Raw genomic sequence first — 13,324 nt, 5'->3', positions numbered from 1 at the left:
CCCATTTAGTTACCAATATCTGAAAAGGATGTTACCATAAATTGAAAATAATTATTGGTTTAGTGCCTGAAGTCTTTGTGTTACTTATTCTGTTTTATAATAAAATAATTTCTCTCCTTCCCTTATTCTGTCCCGCGTTCAACTTTAGTTTTCATTTGTATAAAGAATACATTGAGCTAAATTCTCTTCTGGTGTGACTCCACTTAGTGGACAGTGAAGAATTTGGTCCACTGCTTTTTCTTCTTATTTGTGTAGTCTCTGTGTGCTCACATGTGTGTATCGGGTTGGGAGAAAGATGTGCATATCTTTATTTCTCTGAAGAGGAAAAACTCTGCAATATAATTAAGATTGAAATAACATGCTGACTTTCAGAAAGGAGTTATGTGGTACATAATTTCCTTTGAGGGGTGGAAGTGGAACTTTTTTGGATGTTCTGAATAGCTCAAACGAATTGGAATAATGATGAGCTGCCACAATCCAAGTGGGTTTCATGTCAAAGGTCTGATGGGTCACTGGTAAATGGGGGAGGAAATGTTTGGGTTGTAGGGCCTGCGAATGGAGTGAAGGAAAGGAAGGGATAAGAAGAAAAGAGGAGGGTTTAAAATAATAGAAAATGAATAGAATAGTAATTTGTATTATTAACTCTTTCCTAATTTTAAGTCTTTCACTTATGTCAATGGTTAAAAACTGGGGAAGTGCTGAACAAAAATACATGGTATATTGAATACAAATAATATGAATAATATAAAACTAAAAAATAAAAATTGTGTGCTTCTCCATCCCCTTAGTGTGTATATTGCCTGTTTAGGGCCTGATCCTACCAACATGCACTTAAGTAACTTCACTTATAGAGGTAATCCCTCTGAAGTCAGTGGGACTAACTCACAAGAATAAAATTGCTCACAGGCACACATGTTTGCAGGACAGAACTCTTAGATCAGTAGTTCTCAAGCTTTTGTACTGGTGACCCCTTTCACACAGCAAGCCTCCAAGTGCGACCCCCCCGCCTTACAAATTAAAAACACTTTTTAATATATTTAACACCATTATAAATGCTGGATACAAAGCGCGGTTTGGGGTTGTCATAAACAGATAGTTAAGGGTTAATAGAGCAACAGTACTTCATGTCTCTTTTGCCTGTAAAGGGTTAACAAGATCAGTAAGCCTGGCTGTCACCTGGCCAGAGGACCAATCAGGGGACAGGATACTTTCAAATCTTGAGGGAGGGAAGTTTTTGTGTGTGCTGTTAGTTTTTGGTGGTTGTTCTCTCTGGGTTCTGAGAGTGACCAGACGTGCAACCAGGTTTCTCTCCAATCTCTCTGATACAGTCTCTTATATGTCCAGAATAGTAAGTACTAGGTAGATAAGGCGAGTTAGGCTTATGTTTGTTTTCTTTATTTGCAAATGTGTATTTGGCTGGAAGGAGTTCAAATTTGTATTTTGCTGAAAGGATTTTAATTTGTACTTGTATACTTAGGCTGAGAGGGTATTTCCCAGTGTCTATAGCTGAAGGACCCTGTAACATATTCCATCTTAAATTTACAAAGATAATTTTTACTGTTTTTTTCTTTCTTTAATTAAAAGCTTTTCTTGTTTAAGAACCTGATTGTTTTTTTTATTCTGGTGTGAGACCCCAGGGGAAGGGGTCTGGATTCACCAGGGAATTGGTGGGGAGAAGGGAGGGAATGGGGGGAGAGAGAGGTTAATTTCTCTCTGTGTCAGGATTACTTTCTCTCTGAGGGGGAAAGAGAAGGAGCGGGGAAGGTGAATTTTCCTCTCTGTTTACAAGTCAAGGAGCTTGAATCACAGTTATCTTCCAGGGTAACCCAGGGAGGGGAAGCCTGGGAGAGGCAATGGTGGGGGAAAGGGTTTACTTTCCTTGTGTTAAGATCGAGAGGGTCTGGGTCTTGGGGTCCCCTGAGCAAGGTTTTGTGGGGACCAGAGTGTACCGGGCACTGGAATTCCTGGTTTGTGGCAGCGCTACAGGTTCTAAGCTGGTAATTGAGCTTAGAGGAATTCATGCTGGTACCCTATCTTTTGGACGCTAAGGTTCAGAGTGGGGATTTATACCATGACGGGTGGAGGCTGACTGCTCATGACCCCCTATTTAATAACCTCACGACCCCCTAGGGAGTTTCTCCTGTGGTTCTGACCTCCAGTCTGCAGGGACTGCTCTTGGAGCTACCTTCGCTGCTCTTTCTTTTTTTCTCTTCCCCTTGTTTGGCTTCCTTGCTCTCTGGTAGTAGCAGACTAGAAGTGGAAGACAGTCCACAATGGGGGATGGAGGGATTCACCAGCCTGCAGCAGCAATAGTGAGTTTTCAGAACGTGACATTTTAATTATATGGCTCTCGTTAACATAAGAGGTAGTCAAGCTGCTAGAATGTTGAGCATTGGTTTGAAAATATGCCATTGAATGGTTTGTGTATCCTCCATTGTGCTTATGGTTATTTCCAGTATGTAAAATCATCCTTCTGTATAGCTTTGACTCAATTTATTCAGGTGGGCATTTGATCAAAATAAAAAGTAAATTTGCAATAAAATGCTTTTCTTGAAGCTTAATTTTGGTACCAGTTTAAAATGTACAGACTTTTTTCTTTGTCCATTCACTTCTATAATATTCTGAAATAAAATTGCTCTGGCTTTGGTCCAGGGGCAATGTGTTATGAGTGTACCAAAAATGTGATAAATGCTAATTAAATGTAAAATAATGATTCAACTGTGACATTTTAGCATGGAGATTAAACACTATGCAAACCCTTGCCTTAGGAAAATAAATTGTAAGAAAATACGCTAATTTTTAAGTGATGATTAAGTTTTCTTTGCTTTTCATTTCCATGTCTAAGCAAATTTGAGTTTCACTTTTATAACAGACATTTATTATTGGACAGACATTCCAAACAAGATTTAATTTATATTAATGAAAATAATTGCCATTATTGCTTTAGAAATATGAAAATAGAATCAGGTACATGGAATGTTTGTTTTGGTTGAGGATAAGGGGGATTCAAAGAGAATTGGAAAAAATAACTTCTAGACAACTTAGTACTGGTAATTAAACACTCTACTATTCAGCATTATGATGCTGTTAACATGCAGCTGTGGGATTTTCCATCGTTGACTGGGAAGAAGTAAATTTGTGGTGTGAGGTATTCTGTCAATTTGCGGTTCAATGAAAATATCTTTCTGGACTGACAATACCCTATTTCTAAGCTGGTGCCAGGAGAGAAGCTCTGAGATCTTTATTTTTACCAAGTGGTTTATCCAGGACCTTCTGGGTTTAAGAAGTGGAGTTTGTTTGGCAGTGAGCCTTGTCAGCTTGCCAGTTAGGTCTTTAATAATATGTTGATAGGCTTGGCAGAATTCAACTTTAATTTTTTTAGTAGTATATCTGTTTATTTTTAAACATTTTTTCTATTTTTAAAAATTAAATTTTCACAGTGGGGGAATGTATAGGGGCAGACAATAGGGGAGGTCAGGCAATTGTTTAGTGACAGTAGATGATGAAATTCAAGAAGTTAAAGCTTTGTAACCATTAAAACACAAATTGTCAACATCACATGTCAAAATACACAGGACAAATATCTTGAAATGAAACATGAGTGCTCAAGCAGTATTTTTTCTTATTTTGCCTATCTGTAAATTTCAGTTTTTATTGAGAGAAATATTTTTCATTGGTGTGTGTGTGTGGGGGGGTGTGAAATGGACATTTACCAATAAAAATCTCATCCTTCCAAGCTTAGCTGTTGATCTTACATGGGTGTAGCTGGAGAGGAAGCTGAGTGATCAGCCAGGGAGCTTCCAAGTAAGAACTTTAACAGAGAGAGCTTGGAAATTGGCTTTTGGTATTTTGGATTGTTTGTTTTTGTTTGACATAAGGGGTGGCTATTAAAACTATGAAGAGACACTGGGTCACAGACTTTAGAGACATGGACCCGTTATGGGTCTTGTTCATTTTTATTTGGCTGAAGCAAACACCTTAGGAAGGAAGATCTTGAGGATCAGGTTGAGAACTTTTATGGGCCAACATAAGGAGCAGGTCAGATATCTCTTATGCCTATTGGCTTTTCAGTGGATAATGATGGCAGAGTGGTAATTGTGTGAGCCTGCTCTGAACTCACTATAACTATAGCAGGTTCCACAAAGTAGTTTTTGGGGCAAGAAGTAACTAGGTGTCTTTGATTCAGTGAGATTAATGTTTTTAATTAATAGGTCCATCACGTATATATGTTTTATTTGGTTAATCTGAGGTCTGATTTTGAGGTCTTCTTGATAGCTCTGCATGTAGTAACAAGGAAACAAAATTAAGGATCATGATGTATGGGGGTTCTTAGTGGGGAGGTCAGGAAGAATCTCAACAGTATCGTTTAAATGATAATGGTATCTTACTGCTTACAATCTTTTCTGTCTTAACAGATGCCCTCTATTGACTGTAGGTGCTTGTAGTGTTTTCATATATCAGTTTGTGTTCTAGATAGGACTTTGATTCTGTTACAAGATAATCAGTAGGTTCAATTGGTTATACTCCAGTCTCTCTCCTGGTCTAGTATATGAATTTATAATGTGCCTTTCATCTTGAAAGATCCAATTTTTCATTGACATGCAAACTGCATACATTAGTCAGTTTACCTACCACTGAAATGTAACCATATCTGGGATTAAGTGCAATAATAGTTTAATAGTACACAGCCACATTACACGATTGGAAATGAAGAAGAATACAATATCTATTTGGTGCTATGGAGGCAACTTAGGCTGAAGTATCTGGAAAAATCACGTAAGCTAGAATTTGGCCAGGGTGCCATAATTAACAGCTTGTATGGTTTTGAAAATGCCATGGAATTATACATAACCAGAAGTGATAGACCCCCTGCTTGCTGAAACACTTATGTGTTCTTTGAATCACTTTCATCCAAGTACTGACCTTACCTACTCTGATACTATTCAACTTGCAAGATCTGATAGGATCAGAGTTACTTAGCAATAAGTTGAGATAATTTCTGCAGCCCAGCATCTCCCACACTTTTGGTACATATGGTACAATTCTGCAGTTTCTGGGGGCAGTTCAAAGCTGTAGTGCAGCCTCTGCTAGCCATGTCCCCTTCTCTGGCAAATGAAGTGTAAAAATATAATTAGGAAGGCCAAAAAAGAATTTGAAGAACAGCTAGTCAGACTCAATAAGTAAAAGAAAAAAAATTGAGTACATCAGAAGTAGGAAGCCTGCTAAATAACCAGAGGGCTACTAGACAATCAAGATGTTAAAGGAGCACTCAAAGAAGAAAAGTCCATTGTGGAAAAATTAAATCAGTTTTTAGCATCGGTCCTCACAGGTGAGGATGTAAGGGAGATTCCCAAACCGGAGCCATTCTTTTTAGGTGACAAAGCTGAGGAACTGTCCCAGATTGAGGTGTCATTGGGGAGGTTTTGGAACAAATTAATAAACTAAACAATAATAAGTCACTGGGACCAGATGGCATTCACCCAAGTGTTCTGAAGGAGCTCAAATGTGAAATTGTAGAACTACTAACTATGGTATGTAACCTATCCTTTAAATCAGCTTCTGTGCCAAATGTCTGGAGGATAGTTAATGTGTTGCTCCAGAGGCAATCCTGGCAATTACAGACTGGTAAGCCTAACTTCAATACCAGCAAAGCGATTGAAACTATAGTAAAGGACAGAATTATCAGACACATAGATCAACACGATTTATTGAGGAAGAGTTAACATGTTTTTTGTAAAGGGAAATCATGCCTCAGCAATCTACTAGAATTCTTTGAGGGTATCAATGAGCATTTGGACAGGGGGGATCCAGTGGACATATAGTGTACTTAGATTTTAAGAAAACCTTTGACAATATCCCTCACCAAAGGCTCTTACGCAAAGTAAGCTGTCATGGGATAAGAAGGAGATTCTTCGCCTGGATCAGTAACTGGTTAAAAGATAAGAAACAAAAAGTAGGAATAAATGGTCAGTTTTCAGAATGGAGAGGGTATATAGTGATGTCTCCCAGACATCTGTACTTTGACCAGTCCTATTCAACATATTCATAAATGAGCTGGAAAAGGGGGCAAAACAGTGAGGTGGCAAAATTTGCAGATGATACAAACCTACTCAAGACAGTTAAGTCTAAAGCAGACTGTGAAGAGTTACAAAGGGATCTCACAAAACTGTGTGACTGATGGCAGATAAAATTCAGTGTTGATAAATGCAAAGTAATGCACATTGGAAAACATAATCCTAACTATACATATAAAATGATGGGGTCTAAATTAGCTGTTACCACTCAAGAAAGAGATCTTGGTGTCATTGTGGATAGTTCTCTGAAAACATCCACTCAATGTGCAGCAGCAGTCAAAAAAGTGAACAGAATGTTGGGAATAATTAGGAAAGGGATAGATAAGACAGAAAATATCATATTGCCTCTATATAAATCCATGGTGCGCCTACATCTTGAATACTGCGTGCACATCTGGTTTCCAATTCTAATATATCTTTTTTGAGATGCGGCAAAGGTTCAGAAAAGGGCATCCAAAATTATTAGGAGTATGGAACAGCTTTCATCTGAGGACAGATTAGTAAGACTGACTTTTCAGCTTGGAAAAGAGATGACTAAGGGAGGATATGATAGAGGTCTATGAAATCATGACTGGTGTTGAGAAAGTAAATAAGGAAGTGTTTATTCCTTTTCATAATACAAGAACTAGGGGTCACCAAATGAAATGAATAGGCAACAGTTCAAAACAAACAAAAAGAAGTATATCTTCACACAACGCACAGTCAACCTGTGGAACTCTTTGCCAGAGGATGTGGTGAAAGCCAGGACTATAATAGGGTTCAAAAAAGAACTAGATACATTCACGGAGGATAGGTCCCATCAATGCCTATTAGCCAAGATGAGCAGGGATGCAAAACCAAGCTCTGAAGTGTCCCTAATCTGGTTTGCCAGAAGCTGGGAATCAACGACAGGGGATATATTACTTGATGATTACCTGTTCTATTAAATCCTGCCCCCCGGAGCTCTCATTGGTGCTTCAGGGGAGGTAGTTGGAGGCGTGGCAAGGGCAGCACACACAGGGGCTGCAGCGCTTCCGGGAGTGGTGCACTGCCAGGGACAGGGCAGATGTGCAGGGAGCCTGCCCTGGCCCCAGTGCGCGCTGCTGCCACCCTGGAGCTGCTTGAGTTAAGTGGTGCTGGGCCAGAGCCGGAACCCCTCCTGTACCCTGCCTCCCAACTCTCTACCCTGAGCCGCCTCGTGCACTCTGCACGCCTCCTGCACCCCAACTCCCTGCCCTGAGCCCCCTGCCGCACCCCTCCTGCACCCCAACCCCGGGCCCTGAGCCTCCTGCACCTCTGCCCTGAGCCCCTTCGTATACTCCGCACCCCTCCTGCACCCCCTCTCTTCCCTGAGCCCCCTCATACACCCCACACACCTTCCTTTCCCTGAGCCTCTTCCTGCACACCGCACCCCCTCCCACACCCCAACCCCCTGCCCCGTCCCTGCATACAATTTCCCCACCCAGATGCCCATTCCCCACCCCTGATCTAGACCCAGACTGTATACAACTGACCACATGGCTATTGAGAGGGAAGCACTGATCATGGTCTGACTATCCTCAGGAGTGATTGGGATTTTAGTTTTGAAGTCTGTCTGAAGAGTAAAAGCCTTTGGATGAAGTTTAGCTCGTAGAGTCAAATAAATGACCCCCAAGGACCTTGGAATTCCAGATACTCGGGACTTTCTTCAGGACAGAGTGGACAAAGGACTCTAGCCCAGATCTGTAGCACACTAAGGGTTGGCCATAAGTCGTACCTTATACGCAGGGTCCTTGGGTTCCTGGCAAAGAATCTTCAAATACTGAGATTTCCCAGAGCAGTCAAACAGGTCTGTCCACAAGTCTAGACAATCTTTCTTAAATGGATCTAGTTCTGGTGCTGAAACCCTTAACCGTCCACCTGAACCATTTACATCGGTCATACCATTCTACCTCCCCATAAAAACCTGTTTCTTGATTGCTATCACATCTGCTAGAAGAGTGTTGGAGTTGGCAATTTTATCCATGCAGGAGCCTTGTTATGTGTTCACGATGACAAGATAGTGTTAAGGACCTTGGAATCTCTCTTGATAAAGATGAACTGAACTTTCCATGCCTCACAGGAGATCATCCTCCCGTTGTTCTGTCCAGAGACATGGCATCCTACAGAAATGCTGTGACATAATCTGGATGTTCGTAGAATACTAAAGATCTCCATCCTGCCTACCATATCTACAAGAAGATTGGGCTTCATGTTCATATCCTTACCCCAAAGAGTCAATGGCTCTGGGTATCGAAACTGTCTTTAGCCAGATTAATCATTAATGCATTGTACAGTCATGGAATCAAGGTACACCACACTGGGTCTTTGACAACTTCATAGGCGGAAAGAGCCTGCATTTCCGCTGTAGGGATCTGCAGAGCAGCAACATGGTCCTCTATTAATTCCTGCATTCGACACCATGAGGTGGACTCTCTGTCCTCTTCAGAGGAATCCTTCAGCAGGAAGGTGCTGCACACGGTGATCCAGAAATAGCTTGCCATTTTGGTAGTTAATGTTTATGTGGGGGAGACTTTCTTCATCTCATTCTATTTCTTTATCCCTGCCGCCTTCTGTTCATTGCTTGCTACTTCCTGTACATATCAGAATCGTGGGAGACATGGGGCTGCAGAATGAGAATTTTTTACCCAGTAACTTCCTTTCTGCTACCTGCATCTCCCACAATTCTACCCTCCCTCTTAGCAAAGGGACAATTTTACTTTTATATTTACAGATAATGGGTTAGTTAACCTGTTCTCCATGCCAACCACTACATCATGTACATTATTATTACTAATTGTATTCTAAGAGATTTTGCACAGTTTTGGAATGAATCATCTGGCAGCAAGCTGGAGAAGGGGATGTGACCAGAAGAATCTCTCCTGCTTTATTAGTTGATATTTGTACAATTTGGGGACAAACAGTCATGCCTTACTCGAGGTTTTGATCTTGTTATCTGATATTTGGTTTTTGTCAAGGACAGATGGAGAAGTCATTTCACTTCCTCATTAATGTAGCATGTTACAGTTCGCAAAAAGTTGTTTGTTATTTATATTACAGTGCTGCCTAAGACTCCAGTTGAGATTTGGACCCCGTTGTGCTAGGCACTGTACAAAAGAGTGGTGTTATGATAAGTGGGGCCTACATATTTACCCTAATTGTGAGCTCAACTGTAAAAAGTATGTGAAAGGGAAGATGGCACAATAACCTATAAAAACAAAGGTTTGTGGGAAAAGGTGTGAAGTGGAGATAGACTGAATTAGTCCAAACAGAAAGATCTGCTGATTCAACTCGAGGACTGTTTTAAGATCATGCTTGGCTTGGTAAAAAGAAGAGTGTAGAACCAGAAATCCATGAACCAAAATTGGTGTGTTGGAAACTAGACCATATTGCTGGACAAAATAATGAGAGGATGGTCTGTTTCATCCACCATGCCCTTTTATGGGTCCTTAAAGAGGAATTGGGGGTGGATATCATGGTGGTGAAGCTTGCTCCAGTAGCCAAGCTTTCATCCTGATCCCTGAGATGTCCTAACAAGACTGGACCAGAATGAGGGACCTAAATGACATTGCCACCTCTGCTGGCTCCAGCTGAATCCCAAACACCACATGGGATGAAACAGGATTGGACTTAGCAGCAGTAGCAATGGCTCCAGCCCATCTCGGCAACTTCTTTTCCCCAAAAGGATAGTTATTACAATCTTTGATGTCAAACAAGGGGGGTGTTTCCTTCTAAAAACTCTCTAGCTAAAGGGAATAAGAGATGTTAAAATAAAAGCCTTATTCAGTACTTCACATTTCAAAAGCTTTAACTGTTTTTCTTCTTTTCTTTATCTTTAATAAAAGGTTAAAAGGATTTTTAGTAATGCATTTGCAACGGTACTAAGCCGGCTGAGGTCTCTGTATACCAAAACCTGAACCTTGTTTGACACTGATTAATGTTGACAGTGACTGGGCTATGTTAATTCCTTTTGCCCATTTGTTTAATCTAAATTAGTATAACAATGGTCCCTCCAGAGACTTTGAAATCTAAACAGACAAAGTATGGGATGGGAGACAGGCACAGACAGGTAAAATAACTTGCCCAAAGTCACACAACAGATTGTTGGCAGAGGTGAGAATTAGAACCCAGGTCTCCTGACCTCCATTCCAGTCTGCTGTTTTATTTGTACTTGGTGATTTCTGACCCAGGCAGTTTCCTTTGTAACAATAAAGGTTCTTCTTCTGAATAACTAAGAATATACTCTGCTTCCATGGGTCTGTGTATGGTACTTTTGCTAGGCGATCCTCTGTGGAGGATGCAGTTATACTACTGTGAAGACTGAGTCATCAGATTGACTCTCTTTTTGTCACCTTTTAATGTCATTATTACTGCTTGCATCTTCTTGGCTGTGTCAGCATCAGGTGTTTCAGACAGTTTATAAAGCAAGATGCCTCTTCCTTGTCACTGCTTTTTATATCCACTGAGTATGACATTCTTTTGTAGGGTGGCAATAGGCAAGATGGTTATGTACCTTTCTGTAATATCCTACTTTTCCCTTGCTGTCCTTCTCCCTTCCTTCCTTCTTGGTGTATGTTTCTATTCTCTTACCGGCTTGTGTAGATTCTTTGGAGAATTGCTTGGGAAGTTTCCCTGCTAAGGGGAACAGGGTGGAGGCCTGCCTGTGTCTTATAGTCAGATGGATTTTTATTCTGTTTTTGACCTTTTTAATTGAAGTCCTAAAAGGTGAGTGTAAGGAACTTTTTGATAAAAGGAGAAAAACAACAGCAAACACAATTGCTGCTATATGACTTTCTTTTTTAACATTGACAAATTGTTCAGTGTTACTTTTACGATTTTTAAAAAGAATCAGCACTTGAAGAGGGATAGCTATTGTGTGTCCACATATGCCCATGTATTCATATGTCTACACACAGATGTATGTACTATAAATAGCATATTTGCCTGTCATATATCTGTGTTAAATTCATAAATATAACTGTTTGTTTTCTTTCATTTAAACAGGTGGTATGTCACAGCTTATCCACTATACCTTCACGAAGTCAGTGTTTTGACATCCTCCAGAACGGTATCTGTAAATATCTGGTAAATAACATCTTTGTTGTATTTTCTAAAAGTTGTGTCCAAAATATAGAATGCACTTTCAGACAGCATTGTGATGTTCTGATTAACTCTTGTACCCAGCTCTTCAGTATAGCAGCAGAACTCCAACAGGTATTTTAAATGAGATTTGAGGCCAAGATTTTGAAAGTGACTAAGTTTTGGTTTCCCAACTTCAAGGGCCTGATTTTCAGAGGATACGCACTCGACGCTATCTGAAAATCAGGCCCCTTTTCATATTGGGCAATCAAAAATGAAGTCATCCAAAATCACCAGGGTCACAGATGGCCCTGGTAGAACTTCTTCTGCTGAATACTCACCAGGATGTTGTGCTGGGATCTAAGACACTAGACGCTGGTGCCCTTAAGCATCTCTTAATCTAAATAAGTCGCAACACTGTCTGGCACATTTCCTAGGCACAGGCCGTCTCTCTCTCACCCCTTTATGGAAATGGCCCCTGTGTCCCAGCTGCTGTAGGTCCCCAGGACCATTGCTGACCCCTCAGGCTTCCCAGGAGCACTCCCTTTCCCAGAGTTCCACCTTTGGATGGTCTTTGTTTACAGTTTAACTCTCCAAGGTATGTGATAGGTGAAGCAAACAAACGCACACACAGGCATCTCAAAGAATTCTAAACACAATTATACTTTACTTAAGATAGCACAGAAGAACTACAGATCTAAGAAAATGAGAAACATACATTTCCCTGTCTCAGTTTCGTCACCACTATTGAGCATTCTTTGGGATTTGGGTCAGTGTCCTTTTTGGGTTTTAGATCCTCTCTGTGGACTACACTCCTTTTCCAGCACGTGCTCCTCTTCCTGTTCTGGCTGGTGAGAGAGAACTGCTGCACTCAGACCCGACCCTTTTATCACCATCAGTCACCTTTGCTATGTGGCCTTGTGGTCAGCCTCAAACAGCAGGTGATCAGTTGCTCACTTACCACTCCTGAGGTGACCAGACTTGAAAAACTGCTTTTCCCTGAGCTAGGTAGTCACCTTTGTCCAGTTGGGCTCCATGAAAACAGATTATCAAAGTTTAATGAACCTTCATTGTTAGCCCTGTGACACCAACCCTTGGAAGAAAAAAGACAACAGAAAATGCAACAAGCCCCACATTTAAAATGGAGTTTGCAGTCTTGCAGAGACACACAGAAAGAGTTGGCAAAATCCAACAATTCATAAGCTCAGCACAGACAGATTTCCCAAATCATCATAGCTAATCACTCTTTTTTAAAAAGAAATTGCCATAGACCCATATATACTCGTTCATAAGTTGAATTGTTTTAGTAAAAAAAGGAAGCATCAGAGAAGGGGGTTGGCTTATGAACAGGTATAGAGAGGGAGAGGGGGGACGCAGCCCCTCCCCCCCAACAGAGGGCACAAGGAGAGGCAGCACAGCCAGCAGAGACAGAAGGGAAGAGGCGGGGCCAGAGTCTCTCCGCTTCTGGCCACGCTGCTCTTCCCCTAGCCTCCAAAGCAGCTGCAGCTCCAGGGCTGGCAGGCTGCAGCTGTGGCCCACCAGAGCAGGCTGCGGCTGTGCTGCTCAGCCTGCTGGAGCAGCTCTAGCCAGGTCAGAGACATCCTCCTCTGGCCCTTCCCAGATAAGGTGGGAAGGGATGGGATGGGGAGAGTGTGGGGGTCCCAGGCTAGGAGTGGGGTCATGTGGGGGGTGGTCACAGGGGTTACTCCCCTGACTCCCAGCTTCTCCCCCCTCAAAAAATTTCCCACCAGTTGCTGTCCCGGCCCATGAGAGTAAGCAGCTGGTGTGCCGGGACACTTTGTTTTCTTAGGTTTACCGCTGTGCCTGCGGGCGCTTGAGGTAAACAAACCATCTCGGCCTGCCAGTGGCTTATCCTGATGGCCCAGGAGTCAAAGTGTGCTGACCCCTGAACTATACGATTGGCTTATGAACGGGTTATAAAATTTTTCCATTTTTACTTATCCATCTTGCGGGGGGCGGCAGCGCCTTATAAACGAACCGGCTTATGATCAAGTATATACAGTAGTTATTTTTCAGCATTTTTGGTCTACAGCAGTTATGGTAATGGCAAGTTTTTTGAGATATTATAGTCAGTGTGGATCCTACTGCAGGTGTGCATGCACCTCATACGTGCAAGACTGGATAAAAGGCGGAGCAGCCACGACCCTCCCCGA

General features: G+C 41.6%; 1 protein-coding gene across 6 annotated transcripts in view; it reads left to right on the top strand.

The window, feature by feature from the left end:
* Nucleotides 1-13,324, top strand: part of TEX10 (testis expressed 10) — a 131,182-nt gene that overhangs the window by 99,908 nt on the left and 17,950 nt on the right. For all 6 annotated transcript variants that reach the window (XM_050938146.1, XM_050938147.1, XM_050938149.1 and 3 more), the window contains one exon: nt 11,076-11,156. In XM_050938146.1, the coding sequence (XP_050794103.1) occupies nt 11,076-11,156 (81 nt within the window). The remainder of the gene's footprint in view (nt 1-11,075; nt 11,157-13,324) is intronic.

Source organism: Gopherus flavomarginatus, chromosome 2, assembly GCF_025201925.1.
Source record: "Gopherus flavomarginatus isolate rGopFla2 chromosome 2, rGopFla2.mat.asm, whole genome shotgun sequence".
NCBI classification, from domain to species: Eukaryota; Metazoa; Chordata; order Testudines; family Testudinidae; genus Gopherus; species Gopherus flavomarginatus.
Note: the sequence above shows the minus strand (reverse complement) of the source record. Positions and strands in the feature narration are given on the sequence as shown.